Source organism: Pelobates fuscus, chromosome 2 (assembly GCF_036172605.1).
Source record: "Pelobates fuscus isolate aPelFus1 chromosome 2, aPelFus1.pri, whole genome shotgun sequence".
Lineage (NCBI taxonomy): Eukaryota > Metazoa > Chordata > Amphibia > Anura > Pelobatidae > Pelobates > Pelobates fuscus.
In genome coordinates, this window is record NC_086318.1 from 433063945 (window position 1) to 433089527 (window position 25583).

At 42.3% G+C, this 25583-nt stretch overlaps 1 protein-coding gene across 1 annotated transcript in view; it reads left to right on the forward strand.

The window, feature by feature from the left end:
- Positions 1 to 21301: 21301 nt before the first annotated feature.
- Positions 21302 to 25583, forward strand: part of ALK (ALK receptor tyrosine kinase) — a 713383-nt gene continuing 709101 nt past the window's right edge. The window contains exon 1 of the mRNA XM_063441954.1: positions 21302 to 22192. Within this exon, the coding sequence (XP_063298024.1) occupies positions 21451 to 22192 (742 nt within the window). The 5' untranslated portion in view covers positions 21302 to 21450. The remainder of the gene's footprint in view (positions 22193 to 25583) is intronic.

Genomic DNA, 25583 nt, shown 5'->3' on the forward strand with positions numbered 1-25583 from the left:
TTCCCTGAATTAGCTACTTTTAGCTGGAAATTAGCTGCTAATTATAACTTTTATGAGTATCTAAACCAGGGCCGGCGCTACCTGTAAGGCGGACTAGGCAGCCGCCTAGGGCGCCCCTTGGGAAGGGGCGCCGCCAGGAGCGCCGGCCCCCCTAATGCTGCAGCCGCCCGAGCGCTCTGTAGAGAGCCTCAGGCGGCTGCAGCTTTGCCCGGGCTGGTGCGTCCATGAGGGCGCACCGCCCGGGCACAGCATGAGGAGAGGGAGGGGGCTGACAGGAGGGAAGCGCTCAGCGCTCCCTCCTGTCACTCCCTCTCTGTAGCGTGACCGAGCGCAGTATAGTCCGCCGGTACAGGGAGCATCTGTCTCCTGTACTCGGACGGACTAACAGGAAGTGAACACTGGTGTTCACTTCCTGTCAGTCCGCCGGGTACAGGAAACAAAAGCTCCCTGTACCCGCGGACTATGATACAGAGCTCGGCCACGCTACTATAGAGGTAGGGGAGGGTGGGGGGAATAAATAGAGAGGGGGGGGGGAGATAAATAAATGGAGAGGGAGGGGAGGAGGAGAAATCAATGAAGAGGGAGGGGGGGAGAAATAAATGGAGAGGGGGGGGGAGGAGAAATAAATGGAGAGGGAGGGGAGGAGGAGAAATCAATGAAGAGGGGGGGGGAGAAATAAATGGACAGGGAGGGGGGAGAAATAAATGGACAGGGGGGGGGGAAATAAATGGACAGGGGGGGGATAAATGGACAGGGAGGGGGGAATAAATGGACAGGCAGGGTGGGGGGAATAAATGGACAGACAGGGAGGGGGGAATAAATGGACAGACAGGGAAGGGGGAAATAAATGGACAGGGAGGGGGTAAATAAATGGACAGGGAGGAGGAGGGAATAAATGGACAGGAGGGGGAGGGAATAAATGGACAGGGAGGGGGGGGATAAATGGACGGGGGGGGATAAACGGACAGGGAGGGGGGGGAATGGACAGGCAGGGTGGGGGAATAAATGGACAGGCAGGGTGGGGGGAATAAATTGAAAGGGGGGGGATAAATTGACAGGGAGGGGAATTGACGGGATTAGGAGGGGGAATGAGAGTGGGGAGGGGAGAAGAGAGTGACAACGGGGGAGACGAGAGTGACAAGGGAGGGGGAGAAGAGAGGGACACGCAGGGGAGAAGAGAGTGACAAGGGAGGAGGGGGGAGAAGAGAGGGACAAGAGGGGGGAGAAGAGAGGAACATGGGGGGGAGAAGAGAGGGACAAGGGGGGTTGAGAAGAGAGTGACGAGGGAGGGAGAGGGGGAGAAGAGAGTGACAAGGGAGGGGGGAGAGATTGACATCCATCACACACACACAATGCACCCCTTGCACACAGAAAAACACACAATGCATTACACACAGACACACACACACAAGCAATTCAACCCTTACACACAATGCATCCCTTACACACACAGAAACACACAATGCATTCCTTACACACACTCAATGCACCCCTTACAGACGCACACACTGCATCCCGTACATACACAGAAACACTCATTGAAGCCCTTACACATACAAACACAGATTCACACAATGCATTCCTTACACACATATCAGGACATCCCCTACTCCTGTGAACAAACTAATTGGTGGAACATGAAGGTGGACCCTGGCGCCCAGACCTTGAGCTGTGCAAAGGGCCTTAAAAAAAATGGAGCCTTCTTCCTGTTCTCCCAGAACACAAACAGCCTCCAGAGAGCCTGTTCTACACCAGACCAGTGGAGCCAGACTGCAGGTAGAGCCCATCACCATCCTCATCTGATTGTAAGTAGGCAATCTAGTATATTATTCGTGGCACTAATCTCTAATTTACCTCACATTAAAGGGACACTTTAGTCCCCAGAACCACTGCAGCTTAATGTAGTGGTTCTGGTGTCTATAGCCTGTCCCTGCAGGCCTTTTAATGTAAACATGGTGGCACTGCAGCACTTGCGTTAGTTAACATGGGGCATTGTGATGTCATATCGGGGGGGGGATGGGGGGCGGCAAACTTTACTTTTGCCTAGGGCGGCAAAAATCCTTGCACCGGCCCTGATCTAAACTGGCAAGATAGCTCAGTGGATAGGAGGACTCCAACTGGAGTGTCTCTAGTGGTAGGAGTTTAGGAGGAGAAAGAAAATATTAAAATGTTATATCAGACACTTAGCTAATTAGTATGTGAAATCTTATCTTTTACTTGAAAATGCAAGTAATTTGAGTCGGTATTGGGGTAATAAGTTCAGCTGAAAGAAAATGTGTTTTTCCTGCTGATTATGCATGAATATGTGATTACAACAGATATCGTCGACGTTGAAGTAAGTAAAAAAGACAATTGGGATTAGAGAAACACGTTTATTCCCAGTAAATAGGATACAGTAACTTAACATTTAGAAATCTCAGCTAAATGTGGTGTTTAACGCCTTCCCGACCAATGATAAATCAGAACCATCGCAACAATGACAACACATTCCAGATTTTTCTAATGTGACGTCAAAAATGTTGTATTTTAGAACAGACGGTAGATGAACATTACACTTTATTTCTTTACTTACCTCCAGCTGCAAAGAACAGAAAATAGATTAAAAATTAAACTGTGTGGTGGGAAACTTTGGCTCAACCGAGCCGTTTTTTTAAGAAAGTAGCACATTTTTGAGACACAAAAACTTTGGCCATATGTCAGTTTCGCTTGCCAGATCAACTGAAAAAAAAGTAACAAATTCCTCACTTTTCACCTAATCTGTGAATTGAATCAATATTTAGTGACTTCTCCTACCTGTCAATCATCTTTTTTTTTTTTTTTGTGCCATGGGCAGAATCCAGAACTAGAGCCAAACTGAACATGCCAAGCATGGCGCGTTTGAGGTGTTTTATAATTTGGGTACATTTTGCTTTAGAGTTCTGGAATTCAGATTAACACCCAATTGCACAAATGTGGCCGAATTGCAGAATTACTGTCTATGTACCCAACCAATCGGAGTCGGCAGAACAGTATTTAAGTCCAGTCTTTACACTATACTTTGAGTTATGTGACCATGAAAAAAAACATAAATCAACATTGTCAAGACACTATACATTAACATATTTCATAAATAATTTTATTAACATATTCAGGCTGTGACTGCTTCAGCTCCTGCAAACAGCTTATTGGAGAGTACTACAGCTTATTGAGAATTACTACTTGAGAATTACTCCAGCTCATTGAGAATTACTACTTGAGAAGTACTACAACTCATTGGGGATTAGACATGTGCAATTTGTTTAGTTCCAAATGTATATTCAAGCGAATTTCGTGCAATTCGGACATTCGGATGCTTACGAATGTCTGCAGTTCCGAAGTGCCGAAGTTCCGAAGTGCTGAACCGGAGTGCCGAAGTTCCAAATTGCCGAAGTTCCGAAGTGCTTCGGATTTCTGAAAAGTGGCAAAACAAGAGAGAGGGAGTGAAAACTACATGAATGATAACAGGAACCTTGACCAATAAGCCAAGCCCAGACTGCCACTGCAACCACTTACACATCTATAGGGCTCCCAGTGCCAGGACTGCCACCACAACCACTTACACATCTATATGGCTCCCACCTCCCAGTGCCAGGACTGCCACCACAACCACTTACACATCTTTAGGGCTCCCAGTGCTAGGACTGCCACCACAACCACTTACACATCTATAGGGCTTCCGCCTCCCAGTGCCTGGACTGCCACCACAACCACTTACACATCTATAGGGCTTCCGCCTCCAAGTGCCTGGACTGCCACCACAACCACTTACACATTTATACGGCTCCTGCCTCCCAGTGCCAAATTGACAAAGCAGACACATTCTTTTACTTACCCGAATTTCCAAACAGAACCAAACCAAATGTTTTGCCCTTGCACATCCCTATTGAGAAATACTACAGATAAACAAGTATTAACAAGCTTATTAAGGATTACTACAGGTTGTTGAGGAGTATTACAGCTCATTGAGAATTACTACAGCTCTTACTACAGCTCATTGAGACATACTACTTTAATACTAATTTAAGATTCCCTTTATGTAATTAAATGTTTCTATCATATCATCCCTGTCTCGTCTTTCCTCCAAGCTATACATAGTAGTGCATGAAATATTCTGTACTCTGCCCTTGGGTTTTTACGTCCAAGATGCATTATCTTGCACTTATCCACATTAAATGTCAGTTGCCACAACTCTGACCATTTTTCTAATTTACCTAAATCATTTGCCATTTGGCTTTTCCCTCCAGGAACATCAACTAAAACTAGCTTAATCTTCAATTTTTACACTTTCATTAATATTTACACTCTCTAAGTTATATGTACATTGTCTCACTGATAGTTACACTAAATATAGTTAAAGGAACAACTCACACAAAAATAAAAATACAGCTTTACATTTAACAATGCTACTTAAAATCACCTACCTTAGCAAACAAATATGGGATTCATGTTGTGTTAAGCCCACCACTACGTCACAGTACTCCAATATCGGTGGGTCCTACACTAATTTTAACATGGGAGATTTACATGCTAACTGCAATACTTACATTGTTTACGGCTTAAACTGCTTCACGAGACTTCTCTCTTTCCTGTGGTTACCTCCTAACGGGAACCCATAGTAGATGGATGGGCTTCTCAATAGGAATCTGGTCTCGCTGATATTTACACTCTGTCCCATATAGTTGAACTCTCTGATTGATGTTTACTCTCTCTAAACTCTATTTATACTCTCTAACCTATATTTGCAGTCTCTTAATGATATGACCTTCTCTTGTTCTAGTTACATATTTACACTCTCATCAATTTATTTGATGGTGTTTATATTTACTCTGTGTCACGTGCATGACCTCTCTAGCACATCAAGTACTTACTTATTTCCCCAAATTAAACTTTTGCCACCTCTCTGACCCCCCATTTGTTCTGCCCACCACGTGACATCACAATGCTCCACCCATATGATCTGCCATATGGGGCCAACGCCAGTGCTGCACTCAATGTGTGTTTACATTCAAAAGCCTGCAGCTGTAGTTGTTCTGGTAACTATAGTGTCCCTTTAATGTGAGGTAAATGAGAGATTAGTGCCACGAATAATATACTGGATTGCCTACTTACCGCCAGATGAGGACAAGAGGATGATGATGGGCTCTAGCTGCAGTCTGGCTCCACAGGTCTGGTGTAGAACAGGCTCTCTGGAGACTGTTTGTAACAGTGCTCACAAAAATCAATGAACAGGAAGCAGCTGCATTTTGGACACCCTTACACAGCTTAAGGTCTGGGCCCCCAGGGCCTGACCGTGAGTATGCCTACTAGGGCCTCGCATAAGTCCACCTACATGGCCCACCCATGAGTTCACTCACAGGGAGTGGAGTGTATGTGTGTAGGGGATGTGTTATGTGTTATTGTAGAGGATGTAATGTGTATGTGTTCTTATGGAATGTAGTGTATAGGGATACCAATTTGTGTAAGGGATGTAGTGCATGTATAGGAGATGCAGTGTGTGTTTGTGTGTAAGGAATGCATTGTGTGTTTCTGAGTGTGTGTGTGTGTGTAAGTAATGTAATGCAGTGTGTGTCTGTAAAGCTGTAAGGGGTGCATTTAGTGTGTGTAAGAGATGCATTTTGATTCTGTGTGTGTAAGAGAAGCAGTGTGTGTGTGTGTGCGTAAGGGACACATTGTGTGTTTCGGTGTGTCTGTGTGTGAGTAGGGATACATTGTGTATGTGTGTAGTGTGAAAGAGAGGGTTTGTGGGGTAGGATGTCCCTTAGTGTTCTCCATTGACCCCCTGTCCCTTAGTAATATCCCTTCCCCTCCTAATGTCCCCTCCTGTCCCTTAGTGTTCTCCCTTGCCCCCCTGTCCCTTAGTGATATCCCTTCCCCTCCATTCCATTAGTGCTCTCCCCACCCATTCCTCAGAGCTTCCCCCTCCTGTCCCTTAGTGATCTCCCCTACCCCTCTGTCCCTTAGTGCTCTCTCCTCCCCTCCCTTTGAGCTGTCCCCTTCGTCCTTAGAGCTCTCCCCTGCCCCCTGTCTCTCCTCTCTCTTCCCTGTCCCTCAGTGTTCCTCCCCCCTCCCTGTCTCTTAGTAGTCCTTCTCTCTCCCAACCCCTTAGTGGTCCTCCCTCCCCCCTTTTAGTGGTCCTCCCCCACCCCTCCCCAGTGGTGGGGGAGGGGTGGGGGAGGACCACTAAAAGGGGCACCTCCCCCACCCCTCCCCAGTGCCCCCCCCCCCCTCTTAGTGGTCCTCCCTCTCCCCCAACCCCTTAGCGGTCCTTTCTCTCATCCCTCTCCTCCCCCTCTTCCCTCCCTCAGTGAAACGTTCCCTGTAAGAATGTTACCGCTGAGTGAAACGTTCCCTGTAAGAATGTTACTGCTCAGTGAAACGTTCCCTGTAAGAATGTTACTGCTCAGTGAAACGTTCCCTGTAAGAATGTTACTGCTCAGTGAAACGTTCCCTGTAAGAATGTTACTGCTCAGTGAAACGTTCTCTGTAAGAATGTTACTGCTCAGTAAAACGTTCCCTGTAAGAATGTTACTGCTCAGTGAAACGTTCCCTGTAAGAATGTCACCGCTCAGTGAAATGTTCCCTGTAAGAATGTTACTGCTCAGTAAAACGTTCCCTGTAAGAATGTTACTGCTCAGTAAAACGTTCCCTGTAAGAATGTTACTGCTCAGTGAAACGTTCCCTGTAAGAATGTTGCTGCTCAGTAAAACGTTCCCTGTAAGACTGTTACTGCTCAGTAAAACGTTCCCTGTAAGAATGTTACTGCTCAGTGAAACGTTCCCTATAAGAATGTTATTGCTCAGTGAAACGTTCCCTGTAAGAATGTTACTGCTCAGTGAAATGTTCCCTGTAAGAATGTTACTGCTCAGTGATTTCTTCGCTGTAAGAATGTTACTGCTCTATGAAATGTTCCCTGTAAGAATGTTACTGCTCAGTGAAATGTTCCCTGTAAGAATGTTACTGCTCTATGAAACGTTCCCTGTAAGAATGTTACTGCTTGTTACCGCTCAGTGAAACGTTCCCTGTAAGAATGTTACTGCTCAGTGAAACGTTCCCTGTAAGAATGTTGCTGCTCAGTAAAACGTTGCCTGTAAGAATGTTACTGCTCAGTGAAACGTTCCCTGTAAGAATGTTACCGCTCAGTGAAATGTTCCCTCTAAGAATGTTACTGCTCAGTGAAACGTTCCCTGTAAGAATGTTACTGCTCAGTGAAACGTTCCCTGTAAGAATGTTACCGCTCAGTGAAATGTTCCCTCTAATAATGTTACTGCTCAGTGAAACGTTCCCTGTAAGAATGTTACTGCTCAGTGAAACGTTCCCTGTAAGAATGTTACTGCTCAGTGAAATGTTCCCTATAAGAATGTTACTGCTCACTGAAATGGTCCCTGTAAGAATGTTACTGCTCAGTGAAACGTTCCCTGTAAGAATGTTACTGCTCAGTGAAATGTTCCCTGTAAGATTGTTACTGCTCTATGAAATGTTCCCTGTAAGAATGTTACTGCTCTATGAAATGTTCCCTCTAAGAATGTTACTGCTCAGTGAAATGTTCCCTGTAAGAATGTTACTGCTCAGTGAAACGTTCCCTGTAAGAATGTTACCGCTCAGTGAAACGTTCCCTGTAAGAATGTTACTGCTCAGTGAAACGTTCCCTGTAAGAATGTTACAGCTCAGTGAAATGTTCCCTCTAAGAATGTTACTGCTCAGTGAAACGTTCCCTGTAAGAATGTTACTGCTCAGTGAAACGTTCCCTGTAAGAATGTTACTGCTCAGTGAAATGTTCCCTATAAGAATGTTACTGCTCACTGAAATGGTCCCTGTAAGAATGTTACTGCTCAGTGAAACGTTCCCTGTAAGAATGTTACTGCTCAGTGAAATGTTCCCTGTAAGATTGTTACTGCTCTATGAAATGTTCCCTGTAAGAATGTTACTGCTCTATGAAATGTTCCCTCTAAGAATGTTACTGCTCAGTGAAATGTTCCCTGTAAGAATGTTACTGCTCAGTGAAACGTTCCCTGTAAGAATGTTACCGCTCAGTGAAACGTTCCCTGTAAGAATGTTACTGCTCAGTGAAACGTTCCCTGTAAGAATGTTACCGCTCAGTGAAATGTTCCCTCTAAGAATGTTACTGCTCAGTGAAACGTTCCCTGTAAGAATGTTACTGCTCAGTGAAACGTTCCCTGTAAGAATGTTACTGCTCAGTGAAATGTTCCCTGTAAGAATGTTACTGCTCAGTGAAATGGTCCCTGTAAGAATGTTACTGCTCTATGAAATGCTCCCTGTAAGAATGTTACTGCTCAGTGAAATGTTCCCTGTAAGAATGTTACTGCTCAGTGAAACGTTCCCTGTAAGATTGTTACTGCTCTATGAAATGTTCCCTGTAAGAATGTTACTGCTCTATGAAATGTTCCCTCTAAGAATGTTACTGCTCAGTGAAACGTTCCCTTTAAGAATGTTACTGCTCAGTGAAACATTCCCTGTAAGAATGTTACTGCTCAGTGAAACGTTCCCTGTAAGAATGTTACCGCTCAGTGAAATGTCCCGTCTAAGAATGTTACTGCTCAGTGAAACGTTCCCTGCAAGAATGTTACTGCTCAGTGAAACGTTCCCTTTAAGAATGTTACTGCTCAGTGAAACCTTCCCTTTAAGAATGTTACTGCTCAGTGAAACGTTCCCTGTAAGATTGTTACTGCTCTATGAAATGTTCCCTGTAAGAATGTTACTGCTCTATGAAATGTTCCCTCTAGGAATGTTACTGCTCAGTGAAACGTTCCCTGTAAGAATGTTACTGCTCAGTGAAACGTTCCCTGTAAGAATGTTACTGCTCAGTGAAACGTTCCCTGTAAGAATGTTACCGCTCAGTGAAATGTTCCCTCTAAGAATGTTACTGCTCAGTGAAACGTTCCCTGTAAGAATGTTACTGCTCAGTGAAACGTTCCCTGTAAGAATGTTACTGCTCAGTGAAATGTTCCCTGTAAGAATGTTAGTGCTCAGTGAAATGTTCCCTGTAAGAATGTTAGTGCTCAGTGAAATGTTCCCTGTAAGAATGTTACTGCTCAGTGAAACGTTCCCTGTAAGAATGTTACTGCTCAGTGAAACGTTCCCTGTAAGAATGTTACTGCTCAGTGAAATGTTCCCTATAAGAATGTTACTGCTCACTGAAATGGTCCCTGTAAGAATGTTACTGCTCAGTGAAACGTTCCCTGTAAGAATGTTACTGCTCAGTGAAATGTTCCCTGTAAGATTGTTACTGCTCTATGAAATGATCCCTGTAAGAATGTTACTGCTCTATGAAATGTTCCCTCTAAGAATGTTACTGCTCAGTGAAATGTTCCCTGTAAGAATGTTACTGCTCAGTGAAACGTTCCCTGTAAGAATGTTACCGCTCAGTGAAACGTTCCCTGTAAGAATGTTACTGGTCAGTGAAACGTTCCCTGTAAGAATGTTACCGCTCAGTGAAATGTTCCCTCTAAGAATGTTACTGCTCAGTGAAACGTTCCCTGTAAGAATGTTACTGCTCAGTGAAACGTTCCCTGTAAGAATGTTACTGCTCAGTGAAATGTTCCCTGTAAGAATGTTACTGCTCAGTGAAATGGTCCCTGTAAGAATGTTACTGCTCTATGAAATGCTCCCTGTAAGAATGTTACTGCTCAGTGAAATGTTCCCTGTAAGAATGTTACTGCTCAGTGAAACGTTCCCTGTAAGATTGTTACTGCTCTATGAAATGTTCCCTGTAAGAATGTTACTGCTCTATGAAATGTTCCCTCTAAGAATGTTACTGCTCAGTGAAACGTTCCCTGTAAGAATGTTACTGCTCAGTGAAACGTTCCCTGTAAGAATGTTACTGCTCAGTGAAACGTTCCCTGTAAGAATGTTACCGCTCAGTGAAATGTTCCGTCTAAGAATGTTACTGCTCAGTGAAACGTTCCCTGCAAGAATGTTACTGCTCAGTGAAACGTTCCCTTTAAGAAAGTTACTGCTCAGTGAAACGTTCCCTTTAAGAATGTTACTGCTCAGTGAAATGTACCCTGTAAGAATGTTACTGCTCAGTGAAACATTCCCTGTAAGAATGTTACTGCTCCGTGAAACGTTCCCTGTAAGAATGTTACTGCTCAGTGAAATGCTCCCTGTAAGAATGTTACTGCTCAGTGAAAGGTTCCCTGTAAGAATGTTACTGCTCAGTGAAACGTTCTCTGTAAGAATGTTACTTGTTAGTGAAATGCTCCCTGTAAGAATGTTACTGCTCAGTGAAACGTTCCCTGTAAGAATGTTACTGCTCAGTGAAACGTTCCCTGTAAGATTGTTACTGCTCAGTAAAACGTTCCCTGTAAGAATGTTACCGCTCAGTGAAATGTCCCCTCTAAGAATGTTACTGCTCAGTGAAATGCTCCCTGTAAGAATGTTACTGCTCAGTGAAATGCTCCCTGTAAGAATGTTACTGCTCAGTGAAACGTTCCCTGTAAGAATGTTACTGCTCAGTGAAACGTTCCCTGTAAGAATGTTACCGCTCAGTGAAATGTTCCCTCTAAGAATGTTACTGCTCAGTGAAATGTTCCCTGTAAGAATGTTACTGCTCAGTGAAACGTTCCCTGTAACAATGTTACTGCTCAGTGAAATGTTCCCTATAAGAATGTTACTGCTCAGTGAAATGGTCCCTGTAAGAATGTTACTGCTCAGTGAAATGGTCCCTGTAAGAATGTTACTGCTCTATGAAATGTTCCCTGTAAGAATGTTACTGCTCAGTGAAATGTTCCCTGTAAGAATGTTACTGCTCAGTGAAATGGTCCCTGTAAGAATGTTACTGCTCTATGAAATGTTCCCTGTAAGAATGTTACTGCTCAGTTAATTGGTCCCTGTAAGAATGTTACTGCTCTATGAAATGTTCCCTGTAAGAATGTTACTGCTCAGTGAAATGTCCCCTCTAAAAATGTTACTGCTCAGTGAAACGTTCCCTGTAAGAATGTTGCTGCTCAGTGAAACGTTCCCTGTAAGAATGTTACTGCTCAGTGAAATGTTCCCTGTAAGAATGTTACTGCTCAGTGAAACATTCCCTGTAAGTATGTTACTGCTCAGTGAAACGTTCCCTGTAAGAATGTTACTGCTCAGTGAAACGTTCCCTGTAAGAATGTTACCGCTCAGTGAAATGTTCCCTGTAAGAATGTTACTGTTTATTGAAACATTTTCTGTAAGAATGTTACTGCTTAGTGAAACATTCCCTGTAAGAATGTTACTGCTCAGTGAAACATTCCCTGTAAGAATGTTACTGCTCAGTGAAATGCTCCCTGTAAGAATGTTACTGCTCAGTGAAACGTTCCCTGTTAGAATGTTACTGCTCAGTGAAACATTCCCTGTAAGAATGTTACTGCTCAGTGAAAGGTTCCCTTTAAGAATGTTACCGCTCAGTGAAATGTCCCCTGTAAGAATGTTACTGCTCAGTGAAACATTCCCTGTAAGAATGTTACTGCTCAGTGAAACATTCCCTGTAAGAATGTTACTGCTCAGTGAAATGCTCCCTGTAAGAATGTTACTGCTCAGTGAAACGTTCCCTGTTAGAATGTTACTGCTCAGTGAAACATTCCCTGTAAGAATGTTACTGCTCAGTGAAAGGTTCCCTGTAAGAATGTTACCGCTCAGTGAAATGTCCCCTGTAAGAATGTTACTGCTCAGTGAAACGTTCCCTGTAAGAATGATACTGCTCAGTGAAAGGTTCCCTGTAAGAATGTTACCGCTCAGTGAAATGTCCCCTGTAAGAATGTTACTGCTCAGTGAAACATTCCCTGTAAGAATGTTACTGCTCCGTGAAACGTTCCCTGTAAGAATGTTACTGCTCAGTGAAATGCTCCCTGTAAGAATGTTACTGCTCAGTGAAAGGTTCCCTGTAAGAATGTTACTGCTCAGTGAAACGTTCTCTGTAAGAATGTTACTTGTTAGTGAAATGCTCCCTGTAAGAATGTTACTGCTCAGTGAAAGGTTCCCTGTAAGAATGTTACTGCTCAGTGAAACGTTCCCTGTAAGATTGTTACTGCTCAGTAAAACGTTCCCTGTAAGAATGTTACCGCTCAGTGAAATGTCCCCTCTAAGAATGTTACTGCTCAGTGAAATGCTCCCTGTAAGAATGTTACTGCTCAGTGAAATGCTCCCTGTAAGAATGTTACTGCTCAGTGAAAGGTTCCCTGTAAGAATGTTACTGCTCAGTGAAACGTTCCCTGTAAGATTGTTACTGCTCAGTAAAACGTTCCCTGTAAGAATGTTACCGCTCAGTGAAATGTCCCCTCTAAGAATGTTACTGCTCAGTGAAATGCTCCCTGTAAGAATGTTACTGCTCAGTGAAACGTTCCCTGTAAGAATGTTACTGCTCAGTGAAACGTTCCCTGTAAGATTGTTACTGCTCAGTAAAACGTTCCCTGTAAGAATGTTACTGCTCAGTGAAATGCTCCCTGTAAGAATGTTACTGCTCAGTGAAAGGTTCCCTGTTAGAATTTTACTGCTCAGTGAAACGTTCCCTGTAAGAATGTTACTGCTCAGTGAAACGTTCCCTGTAAGAATGTTACTGCTCAGTGAAACGTTCCCTGTTAGAATTTTACTGCTCAGTGAAACGTTCCCTGTAAGAATGTTGCTGCTCAGTGAAACGTTGCCTGTAAGAATGTTACCGCTCAGTTAAACGTTCCCTGTAAGAATGTTACTGCTCAGTGAAACGTGCCTTGTTAGAATTTTACTGCTCAGTGAAACGTTCCCTGTAAGAATGTTACCGCTCAGTGAAATGTACCCTGTAAGAATGTTACTGCTCAGTGAAATGTTCCCTGTAAGAATGTTACTGCTCAGTGAAACGTTCCCTGTAAGTATGTTTCTGCTCAGTGAAATGTTCCCTGTAAGAATGTTACTGCTCAGTGAAACGTTCCCTGTAAGAATGTTACTGCTCAGTGAAACGTTCCCTGTAAGATTGTTACTGCTCAGTAAAACGTTCCCTGTAAGAATGTTACTGCTCAGTGAAATGCTCCCTGTAAGAATGTTACTGCTCAGTGAAAGGTTCCCTGTTAGAATTTTACTGCTCAGTGAAACGTTCCCTGTAAGAATGTTACTGCTCAGTGAAACGTTGCCTGTAAGAATGTTACCGCTCAGTGAAACGTTGCCTGTAAGAATGTTACCGCTCAGTTAAACGTTCCCTGTAAGAATGTTACTGCTCAGTGAAACGTTCCCTGTAAGAATGTTACTGCTCAGTGAAACGTTCCCTGTTAGAATGTTACTGCTCAGTGAAACGTTCCCTGTAAGAATGTTACTGCTCAGTGAAACGTTCCCTGTAAGAATGTTACCGCTCAGTGAAATGTCCCCTGTAAGAATGTTACTGCTCAGTGAAACGTTCTCTGTAAGAATGTTACTGCTCGGTGAAACATTCCCTGTAAGAATGTTACTGCTCAGTGAAATGTCCCCTGTAAGAATGTTACTGCTCAGTGAAATGTTCCCTGTAAGAATGTTACTGCTCAGTGAAACATTCTCGGTAAGAATGTTACTGCTCAGTGAAACATTCCCTGTAAGAATGTTACTGCTCAGTGAAACGTTCCCTGTAAGATTGTTACTGCTCCATGAAATGTTCTTTGTAAGAATGTTACTGCTCAGTGAAACGTTCCCTGTAAGAATGTTACTGCTCAGTGAAATGTCCCCTCTAAGAATATTACCGCTCAGTACAACGTTCCCTGTAAGAATGTTACTGCTCAGTGAAACGTTCCCTGTAAGAATGTTACCGCTCAGTGAAATGTCCCCTGTAAGAATGTTACTGCTCAGTGAAACGTTCCCTGTAAGAATGTTACTGCTCAGTGAAACGTTCCCTGTAAGAATGTTACTGCTCAGTGAAACGTTCCCTGTAAGAATGTTACCGCTCAGTGAAATGTCCCCTGTAAGAATGTTACTGCTCAGTGAAACGTTCCCTGTAAGAATGTTACTGCTCAGTGAAACGTTCCCTGTAAGAATGTTACTGCTCAGTGAAACGTTCCCTGTAAGAATGTTACTGCTCAGTGAAACGTTCCCTGTAAGAATGTTACTGCTCAGTGAAACGTTCCCTGTAAGATTGTTACTGCTCAGTGAAATGTTCCCTGTAAGAATGTTACTGCTCAGTGAAACGTTCCCTGTAAGAATGTTACTGCTCAATGAAACGTTCCCTGTAAGAATGTTACTGCTCAGTGAAACGTTTCTTGTAAGAATGTTACTGCTCAGTGAAACGTTCCCAGTAAGAATGTTGCTGCTCAGTAAAACGTTCCCTGTAAGAATGTTACTGCTCAGTGAAACGTTCCCTGTAAGAATGTTGCTGCTCAGTGAAACGTTCCCTGTAAGAATGTTACTGCTCAGTGAAATGTTCCATGTAAGAATGTTACTGCTCAGTGAAATGCTCCCTGTAAGAATGTTACTGCTCAGTGAAACGTTCCCTGTAAGAATGTTACTGCTCAGTGAAACGTTCTCTGTAAGAATGTTACTGCTCGGTGAAACGTTCCCTGTAAGAATGTTACTGCTCAGTGAAACGTTCCCAGTAAGAATGTTACTGCTCAGTGAAATGTTCCCTGTAAGAATATTACTGCTTGTTACTGCTCAGTGAAATGTTCCCTGTAAGAATGTTACAGCTCAGTGAAACGTTCCCTGTAAGAATGTTACTGCTCAGTGAAATGTCCCCTCTAAGAATGTTACTGCTCAGTGAAACGTTCCCTGTAAGAATGTTACCGCTCAGTTAAACGTTCCCTGTAAGAATGTTACAGCTCAGTGAAACGTTCCCTGTTAGAATGTTACTGCTCAGTGAAACGTTCCCTGTAAGAATGTTACTGCTCAGTGAAATGTTCCCTGTAAGAATGTTACTGCTCAGTGAAACGTTCCCTGTTAGAATGTTACTGCTCAGTGAAACGTTCCCTGTAAGAATGTTACTGCTCAGTGAAAGGTTCCCTGTAAGAATGTTACCGCTCAGTTAAACGTTCCCTGTAAGAATGTTACTGTTTATTGAAACGTTTTCTGTAAGAATGTTACTGCTCAGTGAAACATTCCCTGTAAGAATGTTACTGCTCAGTGAAACGTTCCCTGTAAGAATGTTACTGCTCAGTGAAACGTTCCCTGTAAGAATGTTACTGCTCAGTGAAACGTTCCCTGTAAGAATGTTACCGCTCAGTGAAAGGTTCCCTGTAAGAATGTTACCGCTCAGTTAAACGTTCCCTGTAAGAATGTTACCGCTCAGTGAAACGTTCTCTGTAAGAATGTTACTGCACAGTGAAACGTTCTCGGTAAGAATGTTACTGCTCAGTGAAACGTTCCCTGTAAGAATGTTACCGCTCAGTGAAACATTCCCTGTAAGAATGTTACTGCTCAGTGAAATGCTCCCTGTAAGGATGTTACTGCTCAGTGAAATGCTCCCTGTAAGAATGTTGCTGCTCAGTGAAACGTTCCCTGTAAGAATGTTACCGCTCAGTGAAATGTTCCCTGTAAGAATGTTACTGCTCAGTGAAACGTTCTCGGTAAGAATGTTACTGCTCAGTGAAACGTTCCCTGTAAGAATGTTACTGCTCAGTGAAATGTTCCCTGTAAGATTGTTACTGCTCCGTGAAACGTTCTTTGTAAGAATGTTACTGCTCAGTGAAACGTTCCCTGTAAGAATGTTACTGCTCAGTGAAATGTCCCCTCTAAGAATATTACCGCTCAGTGAAACATTCCCTGTAAGAATGTTACTGCTCAGTGAAACGTTCCCTGTAAGAATGTTACCGCTCAGTGAAATGTCCCCTGTAAGAATGTTACTGCTCAGTGAAACGTTCCCTGTAAGAATGTTACTGCTCAGTGAAACATTCCCTGTAAGAATGTTACTGCTCAGTGAAACGTTCCCTGTAAGAATGTTACCGCTCAGTGAAATGTCCCCTGTAAGAATGTTACTGCTCAGTGAAACGTTCCCTGTAAGAATGTTACTGCTCAGTGAAACGTTCCCTGTAAGAATGTTACTGCTCAGTGAAACGTTCCCTGTAAGAATGTTACTGCTCAGTGAAACGTTCCCTGTAAGAATGTTACTGCTCAGTGAAACGTTCCCTGTCAGATTGTTACTTCTCAGTGAAATGTTCCCTGTAAGAATGTTACTGCTCAGTGAAACGTTCCCTGTAAGAATGTTACTGCTCAATGAAACGTTCCCTGTAAGAATGTTACTGCTCAGTGAAACGTTCCCTGTAAGAATGTTACTGCTCAGTGAAACGTTTCCTGTAAGAATGTTGCTGCTCAGTAAAACGTTCCCTGTAAGAATGTTACTGCTCAGTGAAACGTTCCCTGTAAGAATGTTGCTGCTCAGTGAAACGTTCCCTGTAAGAATGTTACTGCTCAGTGAAATGTTCCCTGTAAGAATGTTACTGCTCAGTGAAATGCTCCCTGTAAGAATGTTACTGCTCAGTGAAACGTTCCCTGTAAGAATGTTACTGCTCAGTGAAACGTTCTCTGTAAGAATGTTACTGCTCGGTGAAACGTTCCCTGTAAGAATGTTACTGCTCAGTGAAACGTTCCCAGTAAGAATGTTACTGCTCAGTGAAATGTTCCCTGTAAGAATATTACTGCTTGTTACTGCTCAGTGAAATGTTCCCTGTAAGAATGTTACTGCTCAGTGAAACGTTCCCTGTAAGAATGTTACCGCTCAGTGAAACGTTCCCTGTAAGAATGTTACTGCTCAGTGAAACTTTCCCTGTAAGAATGTTACCACTGAGTGAAACGTTCCCTGTAAGAATGTTACTGGCCAGTGAAATGTTCCCTGTAAGAATGTTACTGCTCAGTGAAACGTTCCCTGTAAGAATGTTACTGCTCAGTGAAAGGTTCCCTGTAAGAATGTTACCGCTCAGTGAAACGTTCCCTGTAAGAATGTTACTGCTCAGTGAAACGTTCCCTGTAAGAATGTTACTGCTCAGTGAAACGTTCCCTGTAAGAATGTTACTGCTCAGTGAAACGTTCCCTGTAAGAATGTTACTGCTCAGTGAAACGTTCCCTGTAAGAATGTTACTGCTTAGTGAAGCGTTCCCAGTAAGAATGTTACTGCTCAGTGAAACGTTCCCTGTAAGAATGTTACAGTTTAGTGAAACGTCCCCTGTAAGAATGTTACTGCTCAGTGAAACGTCCCCTGTAAGAATGTTACTGCTCAGTGAAATGTTCCCTGTAAGAATGTTACTGCTCCGTGGAATGTTTCCAGTAAGAATGTTAATGCTCCGTGAAATGTTCCCAGTAAGAATGTGTGGCGAAACCAACCTCGCCACTGGGCCCTGGAGAAGCCTGTTTGCCCGCCTCCTACCTGCTGACTATGGCCCCTGGAAAATTGGTACGTTTGAACTATATTTGGGCATGTTTTAGTTTATATTGCTGCTGCTGGCCCTTTTAGAATCATCCGTGGACATATTGGGACGTTTGGGAATAATGTCCCTTTAAGACTTTGTAACATATCACAGTAATACTGTCTTAAATATTATGTAGGTATTTATGTGTTCGGTTAAACTGGGGATATGTAGAAATGTGTGTTTTATGTGTTAAATGTATCAGTATGTAATTTTATGTCTTTTACTGTCTTTTTGTCTGCCATGTGGGTAATGGAGTTTTGCCTCAGTCCTTGGAGATAATTAGATTCCTTCCCCAATTATCTCCAGGCCAGAGGGGAGGGATTGTGAGGCATTGTGGGAGGTAACCGGTCTGAGCTGGAAAGTCATGCTGACAGGGGTTTTAAAAGATACTATTACTAACTTTTGAACCCCTGGTCTGATTCATGCCATTTTTGAATATGTTGTTCCCCTGAATGGATTGATTGTGGATATGTATTTTTATGTGAATGTGATGTATGGTTTTGAAGTTATAAATATTGGGTAAAAAGTATATTTTAAACTGTATGAATAATGGGATTATGTGTCACACTAAGGGGAGGGGATGTGTGGGTTGCACCCGTGATGCTATTGGTTATTTTAGGCCTCCCCCTGGGTGTGGCCTGTATGTGTACAGTTGTAATAAAAGCCATGCTGGATGTGCCAGTCCAGAGTTCCTGTTTAACCCTCAAAGTGAAGTGTCGTCTCATTATTGGGGGAGGATTTATTGTATGCTGTTCCAGTTTGACTGCTAGCAGTGCAAACCTATTCGTATGGTTCCTATTCAACTGTCTACAGCATTCAGAGGCTTGAGAGGATTCATATGCTTCTCCGGTTTGGTGATTTTGGTGTCTGCCAGAGTGCTTGGAGACCTCAGGAAGCGCTAGGAGCATCCATTAACGGAGGTACCAAGTCGGGGTGCCAGTGGATCCGTTACAGAATGTTACTGCTCAGTGAAACGTTCCCTGTAAGAATGTTACTGCTCAGTGAAACGTTCCCTGTAAGAATGTTACTGCTCAGTGAAATGTCCCCTCTAAGAATGTTACTGCTCAGTGAAACGTTCCCTGTAAGAATGTTACTGCTCAGTGAAACGTTCCCTGTAAGAATGTTACTGCTCAGTGAAACGTTCCCTGTAAGAATGTTACCGCTCAGTGAAACGTTCCCTGTAAGAATGTTACTGCTCAGTGAAACGTTCCCTGTAAGATTGTTACTGCTCAGTGAAACGTTCCCTGTAAGAATGTTACTGCTCAGTAAAACGTTCCCTGTAAGAATGTTACTGCTCAGTGAAACGTTCCCTGTAAGAATGTTACTGCTCAGTGAAACGTTCCCTGTAAGAATGTTACTGCTCAGTGAAACGTTCCCTGTAAGAATGTTACTGCTCAGTGAAACGTTCCCTGTAAGAATGTTACCGCTCAGTGAAATGTTCCCTCTAAGAATGTTACTGCTCAGTGAAACGTTCCCTGTAAGAATGTTACTGCTCAGTGAAACGTTCCCTGTAAGAATGTTACTGCTCAGTGAAACGTTCCCTATAAGAATGTTACTGCTCAGTGAAATGTTCGCTGTAAGAATGTTACTGCTCAGTGAAACGTTCCCTGTAAGAATGTTACCGCTCAGTGAAACGTTCCCTGTAAGAATGTTACTGCTCAGTGAAACGTTCCCTGTAAGAATGTTACTGCTCAGTGAAACGTTCCCTGTAAGAATGTTACCGCTCAGTGAAACGTTCCCTGTAAGAATGTTACTGCTCAGTGAAACGTTCCCTGTAAGATTGTTACTGCTCAGTGAAACGTTCCCTGTAAGAATGTTACTGCTCAGTAAAACATTCCCTGTAAGATTGTTACTGCTCAGTGAAACGTTCCCTGTAAGAATGTTACTGCTCAGTGAAACGTTCCCTGTAAGAATGTTACTGCTCAGTGAAACGTTCCCTGTAAGAATGTTACTGCTCAGTGAAACGTCCCCTGTAAGAATGTTACTGCTCAGTGAAACGTTCCCTGTAAGAATGTCACCGCTCAGTGAAACGTCCCCTGTAAGGCCTTTAACAGACAGCAAACCATTATTTTTGTTTTCGAGAATCAGTAAAACTAGTGACATTTCCCAATATCATATAATGGGATAGACAGTGACAGGTACAGGAGAGCTGAATTGTTAAAGGCAAATAGGAGAAAGTGGCCAACCTCTGATCCCGATACTCCTAGGATACTGTTATTGTTTTATCACATCGCCCTAAGCTCGAGCCATCATGTGAATGTTGCCCTTCACAATATTACTGATTTATGTCATTCAATATAAAACATCAATGTTTGCAGTTTAAACACACAGTAAGTATTTTACTGAAAACGAAATACTGTGAAACACAATTTGTATCTCTGATTAAAATGCTTCATTGAAATCTGAATCTAATAGACTTATTTCTGTTTTTCTCCTAAGTAGCTCTGTTTCTTCCAGTTATCACTGACATTTTATAATATTGGCACTCCGACTGACTTGTGATATATATTTTATTTCATATAATAGAACACATACATTAAAATATTCCATTTAAAAATGCTTGTTTAAAATGGGTCAATGATATAATGGCAATCCATTTATATTTCTATAAAATCACTAAATCATAGTATAAAAAACACAGGGTTTTAAAATGGATAGCACTAGATAAGGGTGTGGATGAGAGGGCAGGGGTTGGCGCAGCCTTGGAATGTTGCAGAGTTTGGGGTTTGTGTTGTCATTAGAGGGATTTACAGTTAAGGCTAGGTAGAAGAAAGATTTGGGCTACATGGTTGTCAAGGTGACATGGACTGTAATGCTCATGATTGACTGATATTAGTTACAGCTCATAAGACCTTGAAGGCAGGTTGTTCTAACCTTAAACCCAAGCCCTCCCTAACCAATAGTAATCCTCTAACCTTAACCTAACTCCACTCACCCTAAATACGCTAAAGTCATTTTTTTAGCTTAATTTCCCTTAACCCCTTAAGGACACATGACATGTGTGACATGTCATGATTCCCTTTTATTCCAGAGGTTTGGTCCTTAAGGGGTTAAAGTTACAGCATGGCACACATTGCTACACCCTGCAGGTCCTATTTAATGATTTAATGATAATGATTTAATGGAATGTATTCCCCCCCCCCCCTATTTAATGACTCTCTAACTTGGTAAGCGCTGTCTAATTATTTTATCACCAAATTTAAGCAACTTTTTTAAGCCCAATTTTCTAAAGTGAATCCGACCAGAGGCAGACTTCGCCTTTATCACCTAAAGCCTGTGACTAAACAAGCGAAGTCACAAAGCGTACGGTGACAGAGAGAAGATTTCTCACACCTTCCCCCGCACGGCCTCCTGCGTCCTGGTGCATTAAATAATGCATGAAATATTTAGCAATGTGTTTTGCTGCGTGAGACACTCAGTGTGCCTTGATAGGCAGCCACACAGACCCTGATAGCTAGCTGCCCTGCTGCAGGAATTCACATTTATTGATTTAAAATAGAACACAGGGTCTGATAGACCAGTCTTGGTCTCTCATTAACCCCCTCCTTGTCATCCTCATAGGGGCCATGCCTCAGCCTTTCATTGGCTGAATGGGAGCAGCATGCTTTTCACATAACCAGGGCCAGCTGATGGACTGCAATGTAGTTGGACTTGTAGTGTGCAGCAGTGTCCTGTGGGTGAAATGAGTATTCTGCAAGGAAGCAGTGTAAGGAGCTTAAATGACCACCAGGTGGCGGTGGCATACTGTGAGAGGTTGAGCTGCACTGGGGAAGTCCCAGGAATCCTCTGCCAGTATAAGACTTTCATAGGAGAGCATTAAGAGTGTCTCTATCTCTCAGACAGTGTGATGGCAGAGACTGCAGGAGACACAGTCTGTGAAGCCCTTGGAATAATAAGGACCCAGGATCTTTAACTTCTTATTTTACTGGGAACTGAAAGCTGCTCAACTCACATTTCCCTGGGATCATCTAGCTCAGAATTTAACCCTTCCACACCCAGAGTGAACTTGGCTGAGACCCAACTGATGGAAACAAAGTAATTTCCTGGGAGGCAGAGTTTTAAGTGGATACACTGTATCTTTCTTGCAGAGTGAGCTGAAGGCTGGATCTCAGAAGCTATGAAGGTCTCTGATGGTCTCCTCATGGTCACTGCTCTCCTGGCTTCCTTCGTGGAGGTCTCTGCCCTGTCTCTGGAGAGACGCCCTGCCCTGGCATCCCACAGCCGTGCCCACCAGGGGCCCAAGGAGCCCGGCTTTACCAGGATGAAGAGGAAGAACCTGGCAGTGGATTTTGTGATTCCTGCAGCTTTCCGCAACTCTCTCAGGGACTTGTTGGGTCTTTTCCCAGCGGGGACTGCCACCACCAACTTCCAAGCCATCTCCAGCCTGTCCTTAGACTGCTGGCCTCTGGTCAGGTCCTTCTCTCAGCATGGAATCCTCCATCACCACCAGGACCTGAAGAAGGAGCAGGTGTTCCCTGGTCGCCAGCAGGCTCTGCTGTCCAAGGTGCTGAAATCCGGATTTCTGAAGAGTCTCCGCAGGTCCAAGCAGCTACTGCTAGAGGTTGGAGAAGACATGGTCAGAGACGGCTGTGGAGTGGACTGGGAACCCAGAGCCACAGGAGAGGGGAGGAATGGCAGCACTGGCGTTCCAGCAGGTGAACCCCAAAATTCTGCCATGAAGAGGAAGCTGGAATTTAACCTGACTGAGCTGTTCAGCTGGTGGATAAAATCTAAAGAGGGCAGATTAAGGATTAGACTAATGCCCGAAAGATCTGCTTTATACCCTGGGAGGGAGGAAAGTTTATCTGCAGCTCTGAGGGCATCTCATCCAAAACTGACCTTCCAGATTCTAAGAAAGGGTGAGTAACATGGGGCTTTCTACCCCTCCAAAAATAAAATCTGAAATGATCAATGAATCGACATTTTATGAAACTGATAAGAAATTAACAAAAGTAATTTTTTGTGGAATTAAAATTGTGCATTTCCAAACTCAAATATGAGATCCCAGACTGAAAAAACAGAAATACATAAATTAAATGGGTTTGTATTGCTGTAACAAAGCTGTACTGCTTCAAATTAAAAAGATAAACTCAACACACACTTGACCATAAGAGGCAGCTCTTGTCAGTCAGTGATCTGACAGATTTTCTGTATTAGAAGAATCCTGTTAATGCAATCTCACTCAATTCAATCATAACTTCCTTGTACTAAGTATTGCTAATACATCCTCAAACCCCAAACCTCATGATATCCCACCTGATAGCTAATTCTCTACCAGGTAGCCTTAATACCTCTATATATCATGTACATAGTACTTAACCCTTTGTGTTTGATATAAACATGTGAATGAATAATTGCAGATAATTTATAGTATCATTGCACCAAAGAAACCTGTCACATAAAGACATGTTAAGCTACAGTGAGCCCATTATATAATTGCCTGAAGCAGGTTTTAAAGTACTATTGACATGTGCTTAACATAAATCTTACAATGATTTAGATGCATTGTGTTTTTAACAAGGACCTTTATGGCTGTATGCAGTCTGCTGGAAGGTGTCTATTTACTAAGCAGTGACTTTTAGTGACCTGCTGTTTAGTTAACAGAGCCCACATTCTTCTAGATCAAAATGATATCTTATAGAGGTTAATGTTTAATATAGAATAAAGTATCGCTTACTTAGCCAGAGATGTATAAATATGGGTCATATTGTTTAAAGCATTTTATATTCCCATCTTTTGGGCATTGTTTGACTTCTAAAACAATGACTCTTCATTGTATGACTTTTCACTTTTATTGTGTCTAAATGATCTCTAGACAGAATCTATGGGTTCTCTTCTCAAATGCAAAACTAAAACTTATCTGCAGTCACAGCTGGGCTGTTTTATCCAAACATCCCAATTCATTAGACTTTATGTGACTATATCGTAATGTGGTCATTTGCTATGTTTGTGATATATACTAGGTTGTTGTATAAAGGTGATTTGCTGACTGAGTAATATTTCTGTTATTTAGACATCTGGGAATCTGGACACTGTGTAACTGTGATTGTGTATTATTGTGATTTGTTTTATGAAAAGGTGAAGAAAGGACACTCTATGTGACTGCAAAGGTCCCCAACAGATATCAATTTCACTGACTCCTTTCTTGTGGGGAGACTGTTTGTTTAAATGTTGTTTGGATGGGATTCTGCTATATGATATAGTCATGTGCCAATAGGTGTTTTGTATCTAATACATGAGCTTCCTACATCTAAACAGGTTGGTGCTTCTTACATCTAAACAGGTGATTGACATCATGCCACATAGCCGTCTTAATCAGAATTAAAAAGCACAAAAAGAAAAATGGTAAAAGTACAACAGATAGAAGACTTAGCAACATCATGTACCTTCACATGTCACCGAATTAATTAACACTAATGTTTTCATCACCCTCAATAGTTCTATATTTTTCTGTGAATTACATGATTGAAAGGTCCTCACCAGAAACAGTCCACATGTAGCCCTCTTTTAGGAGTTGGAGACATGAGTTCAGACAGGCCAATCACTGTTTTAGATGTCTGGTAGACACCTACCCATAGTTACAACCACCTGTGCCAATGTACAGGGAACTGCCAACCTGTTCTGCCACAGCCCTTGAGGTTTGGCATCTGGAGCAATGGAGATATAATCAATCTATGTCAGATCTTCTAAAATCACACACAGTTTGGTTTTAGGAGAGAGTTTAAAATGTCATTATCAAAGCAAATCACTGTTTATGATTTTTGTTTTAATCAAATGTATTGGTTTCCAGTCTCAGACAAGTCATTTGTCAATGCCAGCGCATATTATGTGTTTCATACAAATGGAGATTGTCATATGTTGTTGTTTTTTTCCTGTTTTTTTCTTCAAACACCATTAACTCGACTGGCTGCATTTAACCTTTTCACGATTAATGACATACCAGGGTTGTAACAAAATCCACCCTAAGGCTGCCTAACCCTGGTACTGAATGGGTTAATGAGGGCATAGTCTCACCCTAGACACATATAGGGTTATTCCCAGAAACATTTACTTTCAAAAAGATAAAAGCACAAGTTTACAATCAGAAAATGAGGATTTATTAGAAAAAAAAATCTACATTTTAAGACAAAGTATTCTTTCAATACTTTCAATTGCGATTGATCTCTTTCATTTGTGGTTAATTTGTAACGCTCATTGTTTCTGTATCAGATGAAGAAGCAAATTACTCTCTACCATCATCCAACTTCTAGTTTAAACCAAATCAGCCGTTTTCTTTCCCAATATAGCCAACCATAGCCAGCTCTTCTAAAAGGGCCAAAGCTCCAACCTGGAACGCCATTAGAATGCTACCTCCAAAGGTGTTCTAAAAGGGCTGATCATAGCATAGCTAGCTCTAACTTCCTACAATATTATGCTTGTCCAGCTCTCCCTGTCTCCAAATCCTGCAGGCTTACTCACTTCCCATCTTCAGTGTGTCCATGATTGTAAGACGTGAGACGAATTAGCCCCCAGAAAGTCTTGTGGGGGGATGAGAATGTAAGATCTGCCCCAGTCATAATGGTGACACATTAAAATCATATGTTTTACTGTTTACAAAGGGTAGAAAAACAAAACATATTCTAAAAAAGATCTCCTTCTTCTACACATCACTTGTAAACAATTTAATTTCAACAGGAATATGCCAAAAATATCAGTGGAAAGACCTTTATTGAATAACTGATTATCTTGATAAGATAAATGTTACATACATATATATAAAGGCAAGGTCAGGTAGCTTATATCAGTCTATGGAAACCTGCATGATTTAACAAATAATCCCTAAGGGGTGTATATTTTTGTGAAAGTCTGTACCACCTCCCAGAATTGTCTTTGGTTCCTGTATCACCTTATTTATCACATCAGCCACTGCTAAACCTCAAAGCTGTGAACTCTGCAACACACTGTATAGAGAAAACACAGGGTTTATACTGGTTTATTGAACCTGGAATTATGAATTTTGATAAAAAGGGAGATTTTTCAAAAAATCCTCTCAAGGGGCTTTAGTCACAGCCTTGCCAGGTCATCGTAAAGTTTACAATTTATTTTTCAGTTCACAACAATTTAGTGTTTAGTGAATTCTGGCAATATTTTGCCCAAACATCCTTTCTGACTGCGTTATTCATATTATGTCATGGTCTGATCTCTCTTACCGTTACTTTATATGTTTGGAAGGTAATACCAACAATGTAGCGTATCAGAACCTGAGCCAGT